The sequence below is a fragment of the Penaeus vannamei genome, chromosome 9, assembly GCF_042767895.1.
Source record: "Penaeus vannamei isolate JL-2024 chromosome 9, ASM4276789v1, whole genome shotgun sequence".
NCBI classification, from domain to species: domain Eukaryota; kingdom Metazoa; phylum Arthropoda; class Malacostraca; order Decapoda; family Penaeidae; genus Penaeus; species Penaeus vannamei.
This window is the reverse complement of record NC_091557.1, coordinates 152501-172500: the sequence shown is the minus strand read 5'-3', so window position 1 is coordinate 172500 and position 20000 is coordinate 152501. Positions and strand designations below refer to the sequence as shown.

The 20000-nt window shown below is 42.2% G+C and overlaps 2 protein-coding genes across 2 annotated transcripts in view; both read right to left on the bottom strand.

Moving 5' to 3' along the window:
* Positions 1-1871: 1871 nt before the first annotated feature.
* On the bottom strand, positions 1872-9586 carry LOC113827005 (protein O-linked-mannose beta-1,2-N-acetylglucosaminyltransferase 1). The gene is made up of 17 exons (XM_027379908.2): positions 9254-9586; positions 8302-8352; positions 7486-7562; positions 6900-7094; positions 6615-6797; positions 6397-6502; positions 6189-6316; positions 5929-5999; positions 5685-5789; positions 5498-5566; positions 5023-5115; positions 4709-4904; positions 3861-4054; positions 3537-3645; positions 2883-2957; positions 2461-2570; positions 1872-2183 (listed from the first exon to the last, which is right to left on the bottom strand). The coding sequence occupies exons 1-17, from the start codon at positions 9366-9368 to the stop codon at positions 1973-1975; spliced, it is 2088 nt and encodes a 695-aa protein (XP_027235709.2). The 5' UTR covers positions 9369-9586; the 3' UTR covers positions 1872-1972.
* A 1450-nt stretch (positions 9587-11036) lies between these two features.
* The window catches only part of LOC113827006 (protein O-linked-mannose beta-1,2-N-acetylglucosaminyltransferase 1), an 11290-nt gene continuing 2326 nt past the window's right edge, over positions 11037-20000 (bottom strand). The window contains exons 7-17 of the mRNA XM_027379909.2: positions 19471-19598; positions 18857-18927; positions 18545-18649; positions 17728-17796; positions 17412-17504; positions 15850-16045; positions 14711-14904; positions 14273-14381; positions 13175-13249; positions 11901-12010; positions 11037-11401 (exon numbers count right to left, since the gene is read on the bottom strand). Coding sequence (XP_027235710.1) covers positions 11173-11401; positions 11901-12010; positions 13175-13249; positions 14273-14381; positions 14711-14904; positions 15850-16045; positions 17412-17504; positions 17728-17796; positions 18545-18649; positions 18857-18927; positions 19471-19598 — 1379 coding nt within the window. The 3' untranslated portion in view covers positions 11037-11172. The remainder of the gene's footprint in view (positions 11402-11900; positions 12011-13174; positions 13250-14272; positions 14382-14710; positions 14905-15849; positions 16046-17411; positions 17505-17727; positions 17797-18544; positions 18650-18856; positions 18928-19470; positions 19599-20000) is intronic.

The window sequence follows — 20000 nt, the reverse complement described above, 5'->3', positions numbered from 1 at the left end:
AGCTGATTATATTGGCAAAGAAATGCATTGGCCCAAGAAGGGCCTAAGGGGATCCCATCGCTACACCGTCTGTTTGCTTATGTAAACAATTATCAAATGTGAATACTAAGTGATGGGCTGCAATGGCAAGGATCTTTTTTAAATATTCGCATATAAAGATCATAATCCATTGATACTACAAATCATCATCAAATATATTCATAAATTGCGTGACATTAGAAACTTTTCTACACCAGAATATTAGAAATTAAATCATAATGGTGGGGATAGCGACATCATCATTAAATCATATTAACAATGAAGAAATTGAGAACAAATAATATGAATAAAAATAGAAACAATACAGTAAGGTTAATAAAAAAACGGATAATGATATGAACAAAAACAAAAATGATAATAACAGTTACAGTGATAACAACAATGCATCATCATCAATAACAATAGTAATAATGGTAAGGATAATGATGATGATGATGATAATAATAATAATGATAATAACAACAAAAACACACTATAGCGATGAAGATGATGGTGGTAATAGTGGTGATGATAATGATGATGATGATGACAGCAATGATAATAATAAAAAATATATAACAATAATGATGATAATAACAGTAACAATATAGCAATAATGATAATGGTAATGATAACGTCATTGTCATTATCATAATCATCATCACTATTATCATTATCTTTATCAGTATCATTGTAGTAGCAGCAGTAGTTACTGTATTAGTAGTGGTATTCATAATAACAGAACATAACGGTGATAATGATAAAAGTGCATGAGTTTTCAAAGAAAACCAAAGTTGCTTTTTATCCATAAAACGTCAATTCAGAGGAACGCCTTCTAAGATCCGACTTCTTCATGAAACGGTATTTCTACATAAAACCTTCGTATACCGATCGTATCGATTTCCATATCGATTCCTGTCACTCCCCATCTAAACATATCGAACTAATGCCCCCATTAGCGGCAGTCTTGGCCCTGATAGCAGGGGAGAATGTAAGGCACAAAGGAAATTATATGGTAGATATGAATGATATACGCAAAATCATTCATTATATTATCTCATGCAGGGGACTGTGCCCCCTGCGTCCCACCAACCCCGCAATGGAAGGCAAAGAATCCTCCACGTATTCACGGCTCTTTCCTGCCGTACAGATGTGGTAGACTTTTTATTCTCTTAGGCGTGGAATGGGGGCGGCAGACCCCTAGGGGGTGGTCGCAGAGGGCACAGCCCCGTGCATTCGACAATATAGTGACTGATTCGGTGTATATCATATTCATACCCTCCCCTGCTTTCAAGGCAAAGAAATGTGGGGTATGGGGGTTCCGCGGCACAATTCCTACATGCATGGGTACCAGAGGATAAGAAGAATCTATCGATACTAAGTGTCGAGGTCTGAATAATGAATGGGAGTAAATAATCATATAACGGTGCATCGTAATTAGTAATGTGCAGAGACGTGGTCATCATTTTTTCAAACAATTCTTGCAATTATTCCAAAAAGGACAAGATAATAAAGGGAAGGATGACATTCACAAGAAACCACCGATATTATATTACAGTGGTCCCAAAAGGCTACAGGCCATCTGCCACATTGAGTAGCGTCGTGTCAATGGTCAAAGAAAAACTATTTTAATCTCCTGTTATTGAATCTGGCCTTGCCGCTCTGTGATTGTGACACTTTGTGTGTTTGTGTTCATATGCTATGTCATATATGAATCGACGTACATATATATATATATATATATATATATATATATATATATATATATATATATATATATATATACATATATATATATATATATATATATATATATATATATATATATATATATATATGAATATAATCGTTGTGTGTGCGTCTGCGTGTTGTTGTATATATATTCACAATACTTCAACTGGCTAACACTATGCTCAACCCTTGCAAGGTCACTCTTATCGAAAGTACCCTCCTTTCACGCAGACTTCCTGTCCGCGCCCTTCCCCTTCCGATAAAAGTAGATCAGGTTCTCCATCCGAAATTCTTCCTCGGGCGAAACGGGTCGACGGCGCTCCACGAAGTACGGCGGGTAGTTCCTGGTCTGCCACTCGCGCGACGCCTGGCTCGCCGAGTCCACCAGCCACGGGGAAGGCCTCAGGAAGCGGTAGCCGTCGGAAAACATCGAGCTGGAACGAGATTCGATGTGGGCGATTGGGCGTCGAAAAGGAACAGGAGGCCTCGTTGTTTTGTAGCTCTGGTTTGGCTCATTTATTTAAACATACGCTTTTATCTTCTCTATTTCTATGACATATGCTAACGTAAGCATAACACACCTACACTTTTGATATATCAAAGGGAAATAATAGCAGAACTATCCAGCAGACAACAGCTTATTTATCTAAACATATTTTGTTGCTAATGTTATCTGTAGTGCCTTTGGCCTTAGAAAAGGGACCAACCCACCAGTAGGGAGAGAGGGGGCAGCCCACGACGTAGAGAAGGCGGCCCTGGAGGTTGTAGCGCAGGACCCCCCGGAACACCTCACGGGCCTCTTCGGGGTAGGCGCGCAAGCACTTCAGGGGGAAATGGGGTACAAACAGGTGTTATAAGAATACCTAAATATTTTATTTCTAATGAGCCTACTTATGGAAAAACAATAGATTTTGCAAATTTTGACACATTAAGGGAATGCACTATTCGAAGTTGTTTTTATTATTGTTACTGAAGTTATTGTCATCATTATTATTATGAATTACTATTAGATCTATCTATCTAGTTCGAAAAAGTGTCAAAAGTTAGGTACATCCAATTAAAGAAATGATTGTGGAATTTTCGTTTATTCTCTACTGTGTCATCAATCCACGCAAAAACAAGACGATACATACCGCTTGCATGACATAGAAACTCTCGTATTCATCATTTTTCGTCTCGATTTCTACGAAGAGCTTAAATGGACCGGGCTGAGGATCAGAAATTTGATATTTAAGATACGAAAAGATGGACATTTACAGATCAATTGATTTCAGCTATATTATCCGGTCAGTTCTTAATAGTATCCTTAAAACACTTGTAACAAACGCTTATCTTGCATGCAAAAAATAATCCTGATTATATTGTCTGTTATTCCCTTTTTTAGCCAGGTTGTTTATCCACCGCAACAAAAGTAGACTGGAGACATCACATGGCAGGAATGGTTCAGAAAAAAAGTTTTGCTATTGTACCATGGTGCATTCTGGCCTGGAAGTAAAGTTTAGACTTGCCTACTTTATACCCGGAGGTGTAGAGAAGGCTAGACTCAATCATACACTGGAGATTATTCCGGACTAATTCAATCTTTACTTATATTCTGGTAGGGGTGTAAGCTGGGATATTCCTCTCAATTGTGACTGAGTGCTGGCATCATCATGCTGGGGTCACAGTCGGGACGGAAATGAACCAGCCGTCTTTCCACACCACCCTATGGCTAAGAACGTATGCGCCCCTTATGGACCCGTCCCCTGCGTTCGCTTGGACACCAAAAGTATATGCTCCGACCTCACCTGCTCTTCGGGGAGCATGGGTCCATCACAGGGCGATGAAGTCAAGGTCAGGGTGACAGCTCGGAGTATCTCTTGTCGGATTAGGTATTCGTAGCGTTCCTTGGTCAGACTGAAGGGCCATGCATATGACTGTCATTCGTAATAAGATTACCGTGTATGGTGTAGCGTATCAGAACATGATAAATAAAGGAAGAGGCATAGATGCAACAAATAGCGTACATAAATTAGTTCATCATTATATACATAAGATTTGTTTATATATTTGTTCTTTATTTACCTATATACACAATAAATTCCAGTCTTGTTTGAGCCCCAATGACTTACTCTTCGAGGTTCTCAAGCGTCACGTATGGATCCTCGTTGTAAACCATGTGATTAAAGGTGTTTTCCTGCGCGTAGCCCGTGACGTGAGCCCCTGAGGACCCGGCGTGGATGACTCGGCTCACCTCAGGAACCAGCGTGTCCCTCTGCTTCCGCGGGACTTCCTTGAAGAGCCACCAGTCCCAGTCGGCCGTCTCCTGGCGGTTGGTTTGGAGCCTCACACATATTGCGTCATCTTTGATACTATTATTATGTAAAGGAGGCAACTATATGGTAGAAAGGAACATCGTGATAATAGGTTATGTTTACACCAATTTCTCCGATTCATTTATCGATAAAAACAACCAAGAAGTATTGATGATCCGCAGCACACGATGAAAACGGAAATTAGTTAGACGAAAGCGGTCGCTCTGTCCCTCGGCCAAAAAGTGCTCCGCATGCACTCAACACACGCACGGAAAACCTTAAATTCCAGCGGAACTCGAAGACGGATGGAAAAAAGTTCTGGTGTTTTAGAGCCAGGTGTTTTAGAGCCAAAAGTATGTGGCGTTGTGATGACTAATCTTTTGGATATTCGCTTCAGATCTTAGTTTAAACAAGAAATATGAAATGGATTGTAGTTTTCCTCTGCATTTACTAAAAGAAAAAGAAGAAAACTGAAAAAGGGAAATAATTAAGTAAGTAAATTGACAGAGAAAATAATCTTAGGTGATGATTGAGAAAAGATGGAGAAAGAGGGGAAACGAGCGAGTCTGAAAAAAACAGACAGACAGAAAGAAAAGAGAACATAGCGACAAATATAAATCGGAAAATAATAGCTAAAAATGAAAATATCCAACAGTGTCACTTACCCTCTCGGGTACCCACGCCTCGTAGACCTCCTCGGCCCACTCGCGCCGGACGAGCCAGCCGAACTGCGGGACGAGCTCCACTCTCCTCAGGACGGTCGGGTCGGAGGCCACTTCGGGGAAGCTGTTGATGGAGAAAGCATTCACGGACGCGATGGTCGGGTCTTCGTCCAGCAGCCACGCCGTCTGCTGGAAGAACCTGTTCGAGACATGGAGATCTGTTTACACACACACAAACAAATATATATACAGTATATATATACCGCTTAGATTTTTTTCTCTCAATTCAATTAATCGGGAAACAAGGCAAGACTCACGATAAGAAGTCAGGCGAGAGCAGCAAGTCGTCCTCCAAGATGATGGCCTTTTTCGCTCCCGGGAAGAAATTGAAGACATTGTGCACGGAGAACCTGACAAGGAGCAGCGAAATCTAGAAGCGTGGTGCCGGTCATTAAGGAATGCAATCAGTATGAGCACACAAGGCAAGAGGTCTTATCCTGGGGTCCATGGATAGGGGGATTCGTGAGGGTCAGATGATATTTATATACGCTAAACTTTTTGCATCAAAATGAGTATTTGTTTTATATTGGTTACTTTAAACTTTAATAATATTTCGTTTAAACCATATGTATAAGGCAATCAAATTTCAATTAATAAAGTATATTTTATACATTACATGCAAAATTGTCTTTGATTATTTCTTGGGGAGGAGATCCGTAGCTTTCATGTTTCTTCAAGGGATCCGTGACTCTAAAAGCTAAAGAACTATTGGTATCAGGTATCAGGATTTACCGGAAGTGCATGTTGAGGAGAGTTGACGAGCCCTTCTCTCCCTGAGGCCTGTGCACCAAGACGTCCAACCTGAGATGGGAAAATATGATGATAATGTACCTAATTACGTATTGATGCTCTTATTTTGTAAATTTTAGACACAGAAGAGCAGATTTAACCATTCTGTTTTATTTGCGGGGAGACTCACCCGAAGAGCTTCGTTAGGCTGATGATCTCTCTCTGGAAGCCGTCCACGAGGACCAGGATGGGCGTCTGCGCGGCTCCGGGGGTTTCCAGGACATTCAGAAGCTGCCTGGCGAAGGCATTCGTTCTGTTATTTTTTCATATGCTTTCTTCGGGCCAGTCACACGAATTTTACGGTGACGCTGGAAATATTTTGGAAAGTTAGAATGATTTATTTACGACTATGAGGGGTTTGCATGACTACCTACCTGTAAAAGTTAAAGGGCTTGACGGCCGTCAGCATCGCCAGGGGAATGACCTCTCGGATCTCTATCTTTTCCTGGAATTGGACAATTGTTAAAGATCTTTGCCAAATTTAATTTTCGATTGCGCTTATGGTTATGAAGGAAAGGTTTGCATTCCTAAATAATATTTAAGCAAAAAGTTGAAACGAGAGAAGCGGTGGGAACTGAATCAACACTAGTTTTAAGCAAATACTTCACTGAGGTCTGCTACGGAACACACTTACTGCGGAGTGCCTAAGGGCGGGGGTGAGCGGGTCCTGGCACTTGCAGAGGCGGAAGTAGCCGTCGTAACGATCACAGAACGCCCTCTGATCCTTCAGGGTTTCCTCCTGGTGCCAGTCGCACTGCGCAGCTGCAACAGCACATGCAATATCATTTGTGTCTCCCTTTTATTCCCCAATTACCATTCATATGATCCGGTCCGCCACATACCTGGGAATTTGGGGACGAAGGCGCCGAAGTCGACGAAGGCAGAAGTTCCCTCCCTCTCCAGCGACCGCACAGCCACGCTCTCCCCCCACACCCTCCCCAGCGGCTTCTGCGAGATAATGATGACGCTTAACAGCAGGTGGACCAGACTGCCTATGGGAACAGACCAATGCATATCTCTAAATAATGTATTTTCAGAATAAAGTTTTGTTTCGCCTCACCGCTGGAACCGTTACGTTCGGTTGAAGTACAGGATAGCGGTAGCGAGGAGGCGTTGGGGCGCGGACGGGCGTGTGGGCCACCATGACCCAGGTTTCGTGCCGGGCGAGATAGCGGATCCTGGAGGCGCCCATCTCCTCCAGGCGGGCCACGGCGTCGGGGCCCAGGAACATGACCGCGTCGGGCTGGAAGGACACGGAGGGGCTGAGAACCAGAGGGAGTTACCGGCTCCGAAGGACATCACGATGAGGATAACGAGACGCCAGACAGACAGGAGGACAACTCACCACCGCAGCCGCAATGAGGATGTTGCCCGGCATGAGGGAGTCGAGGCACGCCGCCAGGTTCCTGTGTTCGGCGGGCTGGTGCGTGAGGAACTGCCTGGCGAGCATCACGTGGCCGCGGAGGGGGTGCAGCGCCACCACGTGCACGCCGGAGTGGGTCCTCGCAGCTGCGCCGACCCTCCCGCTTTTCTCGTAGACCTGTTGCAGACTCTTGCTCGAAATCACATTCGCTTGATAAATGTACATTTATGATGAATAGATGTTAATAACAAATAATTACTATTTTGATGAATACTGTATATATACCGATATGAAAAAATATATCAATTAGTGAAATCATGCTAAACAAATATCAATATGACATAATGAAAAGATCAATAGACAGACATAAGTGCACGGAAAGCCACTTCCAAGCCCACAGAAGATACATAACAGTTAGCCACGTGGATAGAGCAAATAAAATTCATACAGCTGAAGATATACTGGCCGATATATCAGACAAGACACAAGCAAATAACTAAACACGATTGGTCTAAAATCAGATCAGTTCCGAGCAATAACAGAAGCAACAACTGAACTGCCAACTCACCTCTTGGTCATTCAGGTATATGCTAATGCGCCGTTTGTTCACAATAACTTGTATTTTGTGCACATTCTCCTGCATAGCTAAGGAGAAGAGAGGGAAGGAGAAAGGAAAATATTTGTAAAAATAAGAACAGGTGTTTAATTAGTGTAATGGAAGATAAAATAAAATAGTTATGGCATTAGCGAAATTATGATAATGATAATGATATTAATAGTAATAATGATAGTGGTAATGGCGATTATATATAATTATTTTTATTATTAGTAGTAGTAGTAGCAGTTGTATTAATGGTAATAATAACCATAACAATAATTAGTGATAATAATAATAATGATAATACTACTAATAATGATTATAATATTAATAATGTTAATAATAATAATAATAATAATAATAATAATAATAATAATAATAATAATAATAATGATAATAATAAGAACAATAATGATAATGGCAATTGTGACAATAAGAAAAGGGACACTAATTATACACAGTAATACTGACATCAATAATGAAAATGATAATGATATTAATAATAATAATCATAAACGATAATGATAACCAGAGCTAAAATAACGTTTATGGTAATGACAATAGTAGTAATAGTAATGTTTAAGATGATGATGAGGGGTGGTAGCAGTAGCAATAAAACTATAAAGTAGCAATAATAAAAATGATGATAGTAATAGCAACAACAATAATCGCAGTAACAATAAAAAGAGCAGCGACAACAGGAGGAGGAAAGTGCTAAACGAGAGCTAAAAATAACCGCTCTAGACAAGGAAAAGGAGAGTTGCCAGAGGCATAAATTGTCCGAACCTTCGAGAATTTCCAACGTTGTCTCGTTGACTGGACGAAGTGTTCGAATCTCTGGAAAGTGGAAGCGTTGACCGAATCATATTATGGTAGTAGCAATGATAGTAATAATGACATCAGTACTGGTCGTCATAGCAGTACTGATGGTAATACTTATGATGATAATAATGATGAATAAGGTGAATATAATGATATTGATGATACACTAATTCTACTACTACTACTACTACTATTACTACTAATAGTAATAATAATAATTTTAGCAATGATAATAACAATAACAACAATAATAACAATATTAACTAGAAGCCCTCAGAGAGCGCTTGCCTCCGCCAAGGCAATAGAGTCACTAATGCAATAAAACATTCACACGAAGACACACTAAAACCACCTCTTTCTCAAGTACACGGACGGCGTCTGTAAATTTAATAGCAGCTGCCCCTATTGCCAATATAACGGGGTCACTGATGCAATCCTTTAAAAAGTCCTGGATCCGGATCATGAGCCGAATCACTAAAATTGAATGGACTCTGAGGTAGGCTTAGACACGCCTCTGTTCATAACTGTCCGAGTTGTCCTGCTGACGAGCAAATAAGCGAACTAACTAGCTAACTAACTAACCACCGCTAACTTAAACATGACCTCCTTGATTGAGGTAATAATGACGATGCTGCCACTTCAGTATTGCGTATCATGTACAGTCAGTACACAAAGGTGATTTACTTGCCAGTTTCTTTGCAGTTGATATTGGTGAATGAAAGCGCATGTTTGCATCCATTCATGTAGTCAGCACAGTGTGTGTGTGTGTGTGTGTGTGTGTGTGTGTGTGTGTGTGTGTGTGTGTGTGTGTGTGTGTGTGTGTGTGTGTGTGTGTGTGTGTGTGTGTGTGTGTGCGTGTGTGCGTGCGTGCGCGCCAGTATCACCATAACATACAAAATCACTCAGGTCTACCTACCAGAAATCTTCCTCCATTCCGTCGGGAAATTCCGCCCCGCAGAGGCGTTGGCGCGGGCGAGCGTCACGAAGAGGAGCGCGATCTGAATCCCCCACGCCCGTTTTCCGACAGCCATTCTTCAAACTCAGCAATACAGAAGTCTCCTAATTATCTTTTTTCTGTTTCTTCCTTGTTCATTCTTTATTACGAACAGTCCATAACGACGTAAATGCGCATGGGACTGTCAGAAATAAAACGTCCGCGAGAAGTTTGAGGTTTTATCCGGCAGGAGGCGCGCGACGCGGGTTTCCCTTGTTTTGTTTTCCTTATTTTCCTATTTTCTGTCCGCGGGAGGCTATACCCGATGTGATACTGCGTGGCAGGATGCAGTGTTTATTTATAGTTCTTGAGGAAGTCGTTTACTTTTCAACACTTCCTTTTCTTATCTTTATCATCATCAGTTTTCCTTCCATACGTTTTTCTTTTTTCTCTCTTATCTTTATTTTTTCATTTACATTTTTATTCTTATTCATTTTCCTTGAAACTATTGAGATTCAACACAACAATTACGATGAAATAGCAAAAGATATAGGAATGAGGGTGAGGATGATAGCACATGTTGACAATAAAAATATTAATGATAATGGTATAATACTAATACAAATGATAATAACAATGATGATGATAATGATAATAATGGTAATTACAATGATAATACAAATAACAGTAATGGTGATAAAGATAATGGTGATGATATGAATGACAAAATTGATGATATAAAAATAGTGATAATTATGTTCATGGCAACATCTCGACGAGGATGGACCTCGCGTGGTGCAGTGAACCAGCATTAGGTTAAATGCAGTATGTGCAGTATAACAATGTGGCGGTATGTGAGTCCAAAGGTTTTCTCAGACCAACTGCATCAAATATTTTGTCGATTTAAGCTTCCAGCGATAAAATAAAGGTCGACATCTTCACTGTAATACATTAGAGTCATGAGATTGAATGCATTATTGTGAATATATAGATGCTAATGCTTTCGATTTAAGTAGACAAAACATATGATAAACTTCCTTTGCAATCGCCCTTGAAATGGACAAATGAGTATTAATCTTTATAACTTTAGATATATTGCAAACTCGTAGGCCTATCTGCCATGAAGGAACTTTTTGGGCAGCGGTGTCATTATTTGGTTATAAATCAATTCCTTCCTTATGTTTATTGTTACTATTACCAGTAAGATTACCATAGACCTATATGTTCCTATCTACATTAGTTTATCTCTTTCTTGTCTACATATTTATCTATCTATTTGTATATCTGTCTCTATCTTATTTTTTCATTATCCTTACTATGATAATATTTTTTTAAATTATCAATACAATCTTTTATTATCTTATGTCTTACTCCCCCCCCTCTCTGTATCAATCTCTCTCTCTCTCAATTTTCTATAATCATTACTATAATGATAATTTTATTATCATTATGATTATCTTATAATCTCTCTCATTTCCTCACTCTTTCCCTCACTCTCTCTCTCTCTCTCTCTCTCTCTCTCTCTCTCTCTCTCTATATATATATATATATATATATATATATATATATATATATATATATATATATGTGTGTGTGTGTGTGTGTGTGTTTATAGGTGTGTGTGTTTCTTTTTACTACTGGATATACTTCTACTTTTATTTTTCTGTTGGTCTTCCTTCCACTCACTCAACTCTCTCTCAGTCCAACATTTTTGTTTTCTGAAGATTATTACACAAAAAAGATTATGGAAGGAAATAAAATCAGATCTAAAATATATATTTATTTTCCATGACCCAGTCTGCCTTCTCCGGCCAATACCACTTCGGCGGCAACAGAGCTTCACCTTCTTTCTTCTTCTCCTTTTTTATCTTCCTCTTCTCATCTTTCTATCTCTATCTCCCTCATTCTATGTGTTTAACGCTCCCAATTTTCTCGTTAAACACGCGGGTGCCGTTGTGGTAAACGTACAGGAGATTCCGCATGTGGAACTCCTCCTCGGGCAGCTGGGCGGGGAAGCGCTCCAGGTAGAAGGGCGGGTAGTTGCGGGTCTGCCACGGGTACACGGCCTCGCCCGCCCTGTCCACGAGCTCGGCGGAGGGCGTCAGGAGATTGACGAAGCCGTTCGATTCGCTGAAGGAAACGGGAGAAGAGGATGAAGGTAAACTTTTATTTTTTGATATTCGTTATTTTTCCTTTTTTTTCGTTTCTTTAATGTTAATTTCTTTAGGTTCTATACTCTTTACATTCCTTAAATTAATGCTCTTTCCCCCCACTTTACGCTAATTTTCATTCTCGCCCCTCCTTTTCTCCTTCTTCTTTCCCTCACCAATCTCCCTTTCCTTGCTTCGCTCCATCCCACCCCTCCCACCTTCCCCTTCCCATCTCCCTTCATTTCTTCATCATTTCTTTCTTCCCCTCCCTCATCCTTTCATCTTTATTCCCATCCCCCTTTCCCCCTATGTTTGTTCCTGTTCTTCCTGAATTCTATTTATCATCATCTCTCCTACTCCCCCTTTATCCCCCCGTGTTCCTGCCTCTCTCCCCCCGAATTCTTCCATCTTTTCACCCTCTCTCCCATCCCCCCTTTTTCTCCCCGTGTTCCTCCTCTCTTCTTCCGAACCTCACTTACCAGAAGGGAGACGCAGGGCAGCCTATGACGTAGAGGAGACGCCCCTTCAAGTTGTACCTCAAGGACCCTCGGAACATCTCCCTCGTGTCTTGGATGTATCCATGGAGGCACTGGGTGAGGAGGAGAAGTTATTATGAAGAAACGTCATTAGAAAGTTAGAGTAAGGAAAGGAATCGTTATAAAGACACGTCACTAGAAAGCTAGATGTTATTATGAAGATACGTCACTTGAAAGTTACAGCGAGGAAAGTAAGTTATAATGAAGACACGTCACTAGAAAGTGATTATGAAGTTACGTCACTAGATATTAGAGTGAGAAAAATAAGTTATTTTGAATATACGTCACTACAATGTTATTACATATTGTTTATTAGCAGCATTAGCGACATATATATCAAAGGATTCCAAGGAATTGAAAATGTGAAGTCGAAATGCAAATTAATATTAAATTGCGGTTTATATTCATTGTGACATATTCTAGGTATTTTGTAATAGTCGAACATTACTTATTGTATCTTCCAGAGTGGAATTATTAATCATCTGTATAATTACTTGTTTTACATGTTTTGGCAATGAGGTTTAAACAATTCAATTTGAGAAATAGGGTTATTGTCTAAAGATGACGATGACGATGATGGTAATGGTGATGGTGGTGATGGTGATGATGAGGACGAACACGATGATGATGGTGGTGGTGCTAATGATGATGATGATGACAACGACGACGATGGTGATGATGGTGAAATGAATAAAAAAAGTCTTTCAAAACAATGGAAACTTCTCTAGAAAAAATGGATATACTGGTGAATGACAGTCCTAGTTCTCACATTCTCTCTCTCTCTCTCTCTCTCTCTCTCTCTCTCTCTCTCTCTCTCTCTCTCTCTCTCTCTCTCTCTCTCTCTATATATATATATATATATATATATATATATATATATATATATATTATATGGATGGATGTACATGTATTCATACATGTACATCCATTATTCTTTCTTTTCTTTTTTTTCTTTTGTGATGTGTGTGTGTGTGTGTGTGTGTGTGTGTGTGTGTGTGTGTGTGTGTGTGTGTGTGTGTGTGTGTGTGTGTGTGTGTGTGTGTGTGTGTGTGTGTGTGTGTGGGTGTGTGGGTGCGTGCGTGCGTGCGTGCGTGCGTGCGTGCGTGTGTGTGCTGTGATGTCCCGAGCAACGGCTCCACGCCCCTGCAGTCTCTGGGCGCGGTCGGCGAGAGGCGTTCGTGGCGCCTGGTGCCGCCCCGCCCTCCCGCGCGACTCACCGTCTGTATCACGTAAAAGCTGTCATACTCGTCGTTGTTCGTCTTCGCGCCCACGAACAGCTTGAAGGGTCCAGGCTGGAAATCATAAGAAATGTAAATTAGATAATAAGTATACAATAACCTTTTATAATGGAAATGAAAAGCAGACTTGTACTTGTGTTCGAATACATCCCACTCGTGGCCAAGCTGCAACCCAAATATTGGTCAGTGATTAGCGTAAGAAAAAAGTATGATGGGCTTTTAAAAAATGTGCTAGACTATATCCTTCTATGCGCACTCAAAATTGCACTCATGGCGCCTTTCATAATTCCCTTAAAACACAAAAACAAAGTAATCTTCAGTACTCAAAATTAACAACCCCAATAATATTTCATATTTCGTATCCGAGGTTAGACGTCAATGTAGAATTGCAAGCAAAGGTGCAAGCGGAAGGTGTTGCAGAAAGGCGCACTGTTGCGCGGATCTCTGACTCACTCCCTTTTGAACGGGATGGCGCCAGGGAGAGTGGCACAGCTGACTTCAGAAACGCATGTGGGGTTCGGGATATCGCCTCCCTGCAACAGGACTAACTGCATCTGTGATCGAGGTAACTGACCCAAATGAGTGCAGAGGCTGACGTCCTATTGGAACTAAAGAAACGCCTGGCAACAGCATGGGCAGTAAGGGTGGTTCTCGCCTTGACTTTGACTGTATTCTTGATTTCATAAACGGTCAATAAATTCACTCATGTTGAAAGTTTGTGTATTCAATAGTTGGGATGAAAGATTTCTTAGACTTACCTGTCTTGTCCCTACTGAAAATGATCCCGATACTTCTCCCAAGTGAAAATGACCCTAATTATGAAAGGGATCCCCTAACAAGCTTTTAAGGAGTAGCATGACCATTAGGAACATTTTCACGGGGCTGCGCTGGCTGCTCAAGGGCGCCTCTGGCATCAACATTTTTGGGAGTACGCTTTTAGGGGGGAGGGGGGGGGGAGTCGGCAAAAAGAGTGCTCTCTATACTCTTGTGAAAATACCCCTTACTGTCCTGTATGCTCCTTCCCCCATACGTAAAGCCGACGTGAGAGAGAAGGTCAAAGGTCAAGCTAAGACTCACATGGTCGGGCGGGAGGATCGGGCCGTCGCACGGGGACTTCGTCAGGTTGAGCAGAACAGCTCGCTCGATGTCTCGCCGGATCTTCGCTTCGTACCGATCCTTCGTCAGGCTGAGGGAGACGGAGTTGGGTTGATGGCAGAACTTTTTTTTTAAAGGGGGGTGGGGGTGAAATGGCAAATTATGATGGAAGTTATTCATTTTGAAAAAAAATATATATATATTGCTAATTATCCGCGATGAGAAAGATACTTCAAGCTACGTATGGTGAAAAATAGAAATAACATTTAGCTCCATGCCAAACGCAAATAGCAGATTCATTCAATAAATACATCAACAAACATGCAGATATGAAAAATACATACAATATAAAGACAAAATAATGAAAAAAAAACTCACTGAGTCCTTGAGCCAGACAACAAAAACAGCAAGAAAACTCACTCATTGAGCCCTTTGAGTTTGACATGAGGGTCCTGGTTGAAGATCATGTTGTTGAAGAGGTGCTCCTGCGCCCACCCGGTCACGTGCGCTCCCGCCGCGCCCGCGTGGAAGGCCCTGCTCACCTCGGGCAGCAGGGCGTCCCTCCCCTGCCGCTGCCTCGCGCCCGAGAGCCACCAGTCCCAGTCAGCTGTTTCCTGAGGGCGGGAAGGGGTCAGGGGCAGAAGGGGAGAGACGGAAGGGAGGAGGAAAAAGGGAGAATGAAAAGCTGAGGAGAAGGGGGGGGAAGGAGAAGAAGGCGTAAGGGGGAGGGGAGAGAAGGAAGAGAAGAAACGGGAAGAAAAGGCGGGTGTAGGAGGTAAGGAGCAGGAGTGAGGAAGAGAAGGAGAGAAGGGGGAAAGGAGGGTGGTTTAGGAAGAGAGGGAGAAATACGGGGCAAGGAAAGAAGGAGGGTGATGGGGATGTGGGGAGAAGAAGGCTGAAAAAAGGAGGGGGGCATGTAAGACGGAGGAAGGAAGGGAAAATGAGGGGGGGAAGAGGAGGGGGAGCAACAGATGGAGAGAAGGCAGAGACAGATGGTCAAAAAAAAAACAAACAGAAAAAAGTAAAAGCCAAATAACAGCCACGAAAAAAGAGAATAAATTGCACACAAACATCCGTTGTAAAAACCATTTTCACGCGTCCTATATTCTTCCACATTCATAACCATTACGCGCTTTTGCAAAACCCATATACAGAGAGCCACAATGTGAAACGGAACCTTTCTGAGGGACCTAAAATAGCTTCTTACTCTTACATATACATTTCTGGGAACCAGTACTAAAATGACACCTTCTGTACACCTAGTTTCAGGGAAACAATACTGAAAGGGACACCTATATACATATTTCCAAGCAAACAAAACGTAAATGAACACCTCCTATACACGAATTCTTTTTCAAGAGAGCATTACTAAAATGAACACCTATCAGCGAAGTAAAACAAAAAATGAACACACATTACCAGGAATCCATTACAATGAAGACACATCAACCGTAAATCATTCACAAGGACTCAACCATCCACAACCACAATAAAATACAGCCTCCTCATAACACATTCACAGCACCCTACCTACACCGAGACGAGACACGTATACATACATTTTCAGGGACCCAAAACTGAAATATTTCCTGCGCCCATTTCCGCTTCACCATCCACCCGAACTGAGGAAACATCTGAATCCTTCTCAGGACTGTAGGATCGTAGGCGACGTCAGGATAGCTGTTGGTGGAGAAGGCGTTGACGTGCGAGATCGTAGGATCCGCGTCCAGGAGCCAGGCCGTTTGTTGGAAGTAGCTGAGGGATAAGCGGGCGGTGTCAGTTAAGGGTAATGAGGTTGGGGCTGGTGTCAGTTCCGGCTGATGAGGTTGGGGCTGGTGTCAGTTCAGGCTAATGAGGTTGGGGCTGGTGTCAGTTCAGGCTGATGAGGTTGGGGCTGGTGTCAGATGAGGGTGATGAGATTGAGGGGAGTCAGTGAGTGGTGTCAGCTAAGTGATGAACAGGGAGCATATAGTCAGATATCTCCACTTCCATTTGTCCTTTTAAACCAAAAAATGAGCCTGACTTTTCCCTGGAGAAATCCGACAGCTGTTAATGGTAAGGAACTCAGCGTTATCAAATATGAGGGGAATTTTTGTGTTACTTCTGGTAATTATAACAATATCGAGTAAATTATACTAATAATTACGTATCTAGCTACACCTGATATTTCAAAGTGCACTCCACTTGACGTGATGACGTCATTAGCTCTGCCCCTTCATTTGACCCGGTCAATTAGCGATATTTTATTGTGTTTCCCAGTGTATTTTCTTTGAAAATTATTCAGTAATAACAAAAGTAGAAATATAAACGATAACGAAACCAAGAAAAAATTAAAAGAATATTCAATATATGCAGTGAATAAAGGCAAAGAGGCGGGGCTTAGCTCGGAAGTTGCCAACAAGGATTTTCATCAAGACGGAGCTACGTGGTTCGAATCAAGGTCTAAATAAGTACAGATCTCGTCACTAATTCATCAAAAACATTTGGAGTTCAAATATGCCATGTCCTCTGTGTTTATTTTACTTCTTAATTATGCCATATTTAAGCTGTAGAATGAGCATTACTAAACTTGAATGCGATATAGACCTACAATCGCTGACAGTCATTGCCTGTAAAATCTGTCCAATATGCAAATCGTTCAATATTCCGGAATATAAAATTACTTAAGTATTTGCTCATTTGCTACCGCTTTCTAATTATCTCCTTCCCAATCTACCATGCTCTATTCCCCCCGCCCCCCTCGCTCTCAGCTCACGCCCGGTGACGTCATAGGCCTTATCATCCGAAGCTGCGCAGAACTCCGAAGTGACGAGACCTGTGCTTACCTGTGCCTTGGTTCGAACTCCCTTGGTGATGAGGCTGGGAGCGACGTCGGTTGAGGTGACGAGGGTGAGGATGGAGACAGTAAGGAGGGCGAAGATGTAGTGGTGCCAGCAAGAGTGATGAAGATGGCAGCAGTGTAAGTGTGATGATAATTTAAAAACTTAATGAGATAAAATGTTTACAAGTATTTTATGCAGTGAATATGATTCGAAATGTTTGATCCATTTTAACACATAAAACAATACAGACGTTACTTTTAACACAGAAGAGCCAACAAAAATACGAAGATGAGCCTCACGATAAGAAATCTGGAGAAAGCAGTAAATCGTCTTCCAAGATGATAGCCTTGTCGACCTCTGGGAAGAAGTTGAACACGTTGTGAACGGAGAAACTGGGGAGGGAAGACAGTGTAAACACGTATGGTATACATAGAAACAACGATATAAGCATGTGTGTCTCGTGTTCTTGCTCTCTGAACATGTATGTGAAGTGAAATATTTATTGAAGTATATAATGTATCGGTTCTTACGATATATAGGGAGGGGTAATACGTCACGGTTCTTACGGTATATAGGGAGGGGTAAAACGACAGGGAAATAAGTAAGAGATTTTACCGGAAATGCATATTCAGGAGTGTAGTGCTGCCCTTCTCGCCCTGCGGTCGGTGGATCAGGACGTCCAACCTGCGCAGTGGCGTTGGAGACGAGGACGACGGAGGAGGCGAAGACGGAGCGAGGACGAAGTCGAAGACATGGAAGAAGACGAAGACGAGGATAAGGAAGAAGACAAAGATAAGTGTTAGGAAGGTGACGAAGACGAGGAAGAATACGAAGTCGAGGATAAGGAAAAAAACGAAGACGATGATAAGGAAGAAGACGCAGACGAGGAAGGAGACGAAGACAAAGACGGAAGCGACGGCAAAGACAAGGACGAAGATAAAGACGAGGAAGAATTCGACGACAAAGACGACGGAGGTGAGGCCGCAGACGAGGAAGAAAAACGAAGACAAAGACGGAGGCCATGACGAAGGAGACAGATAGGAGCGAGGACATCGACCAAGAAGAAAACGAAGCCAACGCGAGGACGAGGGCGTAGGGGAAGACAGAAGCGAAGACGAAGTCGAGGACAAAATTGAGGGCGAAGACTCGGACGTAGAGGAAGACGGAGGCAACGTCGATGACGAAGGACGAGGACAAGCGAGGGCGAGGACGAAGGCGACGAAGAAGTAAATACAGTCAAGCTTCGTCACAAAGTGAAATTAGATCAAACACGCTAGCACACATGATCAAATGCTTGGATTTTAGAAAAGTAAAATGCTTATAAGAAAATAAATCGTAGAATAAAAAAAACATTAGCAAACAGGTAAAACATAAACAGAATAGATACATAAGCAACTGAAGATAAACAACTACTTAATGGGCCACATCTCACCCGAACAACTTGGCTAAGCGTATGATCTCCTTCTGAGGTCCGTCTATGAGGACGAGAATGGGCGTTTGGGCTGCTCCGGGCGTCTCAAGGAGGTTCAGAAGTTGTCTGGAAAGAATAAACCAAAATATAAAGAAAAAACTAAATCAAAAAGAGAAAAAAAACGATTAATATAAAAAATAAATAAAAATAAAAAAAAATCCAAAAGAAAAAGACTTGGAAAAAGTACAGTTCCATGGCATAGCTATAGGCATGGGCATTAGCTACGGGTAGAGCTAGTATGCGCAGGACGGGTCTGCTCAACCTCTTACTGACCTGTAGAAGTTGAAGGGCTTGATGGCTGTCAGCATCGCCACCGGAATGACCTCGCGCATCTCGATCCTCGGCTGCAGGGGTTGTGGGACGTTATTTTGCTTTTCTTCGGTGGAAAGAGAGGGAGGGAGGAAGGGAGGGAGAGGAAGGGGGAAGGGAGGAAGGGAGGGAGAGGAAGGGGGGAAGGGAGGGAGGGAAATAGGGGGAGATGAAGGGGAGAAGGGAGGGAGGGAGAGGAAGGGAGGGAAAGAGAGGAAGGGGAAAAGGGAAGGAGGGAGAGAGAGGAAGGGGAGAAGGGAGGAATGGAGGGAAGGAGAGAGGGAGAGAGAGGAAGTGGAGAAGGGAGAGAGAGGAAGTGAGGTTGGGGAGAGAAGGGAGGAAATAGAAAGAGAAAGAGTCATACACAGAGATAGACAGAGGCAGCAGTATAGATAGAAACGGAGACAAAGTTGGAGAACAGAGAAACAGACGCGTCAGAAAGAAGAAGCAGACACAGGAGCAGAAAAAGAGACATAGAAAAAAAATGACAAATGGAAACAGAAAAACATAAAGGACATACCCCCACCCATATCCTCAGAACCACAATGAAAATACGACCTCGGATTCCCCATACTTACAGCAGAGTACCTGAGGCCGGAAGTGACCGGGTCGTGGCACCTGCAGAGGCGGATGTAGCCATCGTAACTGTCGCAGAATTTCCGCTGATCCGACATGGCGACGTCTTGGTGCCACGCGCACTTGGAGGCTAAAAAGAATAGGTCGAGGTTGATTGTCACTGTGACAGTTGATGGGATTGTTGTTGTTGATGTTAATGTTAATGTTAAGGTTGATGTTGATGTTCATGTTGATTATGTTTATGTTGAGGTTGAGGTTGTGGTGAAAAAGTGGAGGCTAGAGATCTATATTAAAGCCGGGAAATATGATGATAAACAATAATGCTGCGTTCGGAACTGCTCGTCTTGCTCGTCCAGGACCAGCAGGGCAAGTGGGCCGCGTTCGGAACCTCCAAGACCCTTTCTGCCGAGAATGCAACCGGCTCGAATGTAAATATTCACTCTTTTATCATACCGGTGTCTTTATTTTACACGGTGCATAGGTTTTGTAACTCCTTTGGCGCATATTTAACTTACCTGCAACTGACAAACAC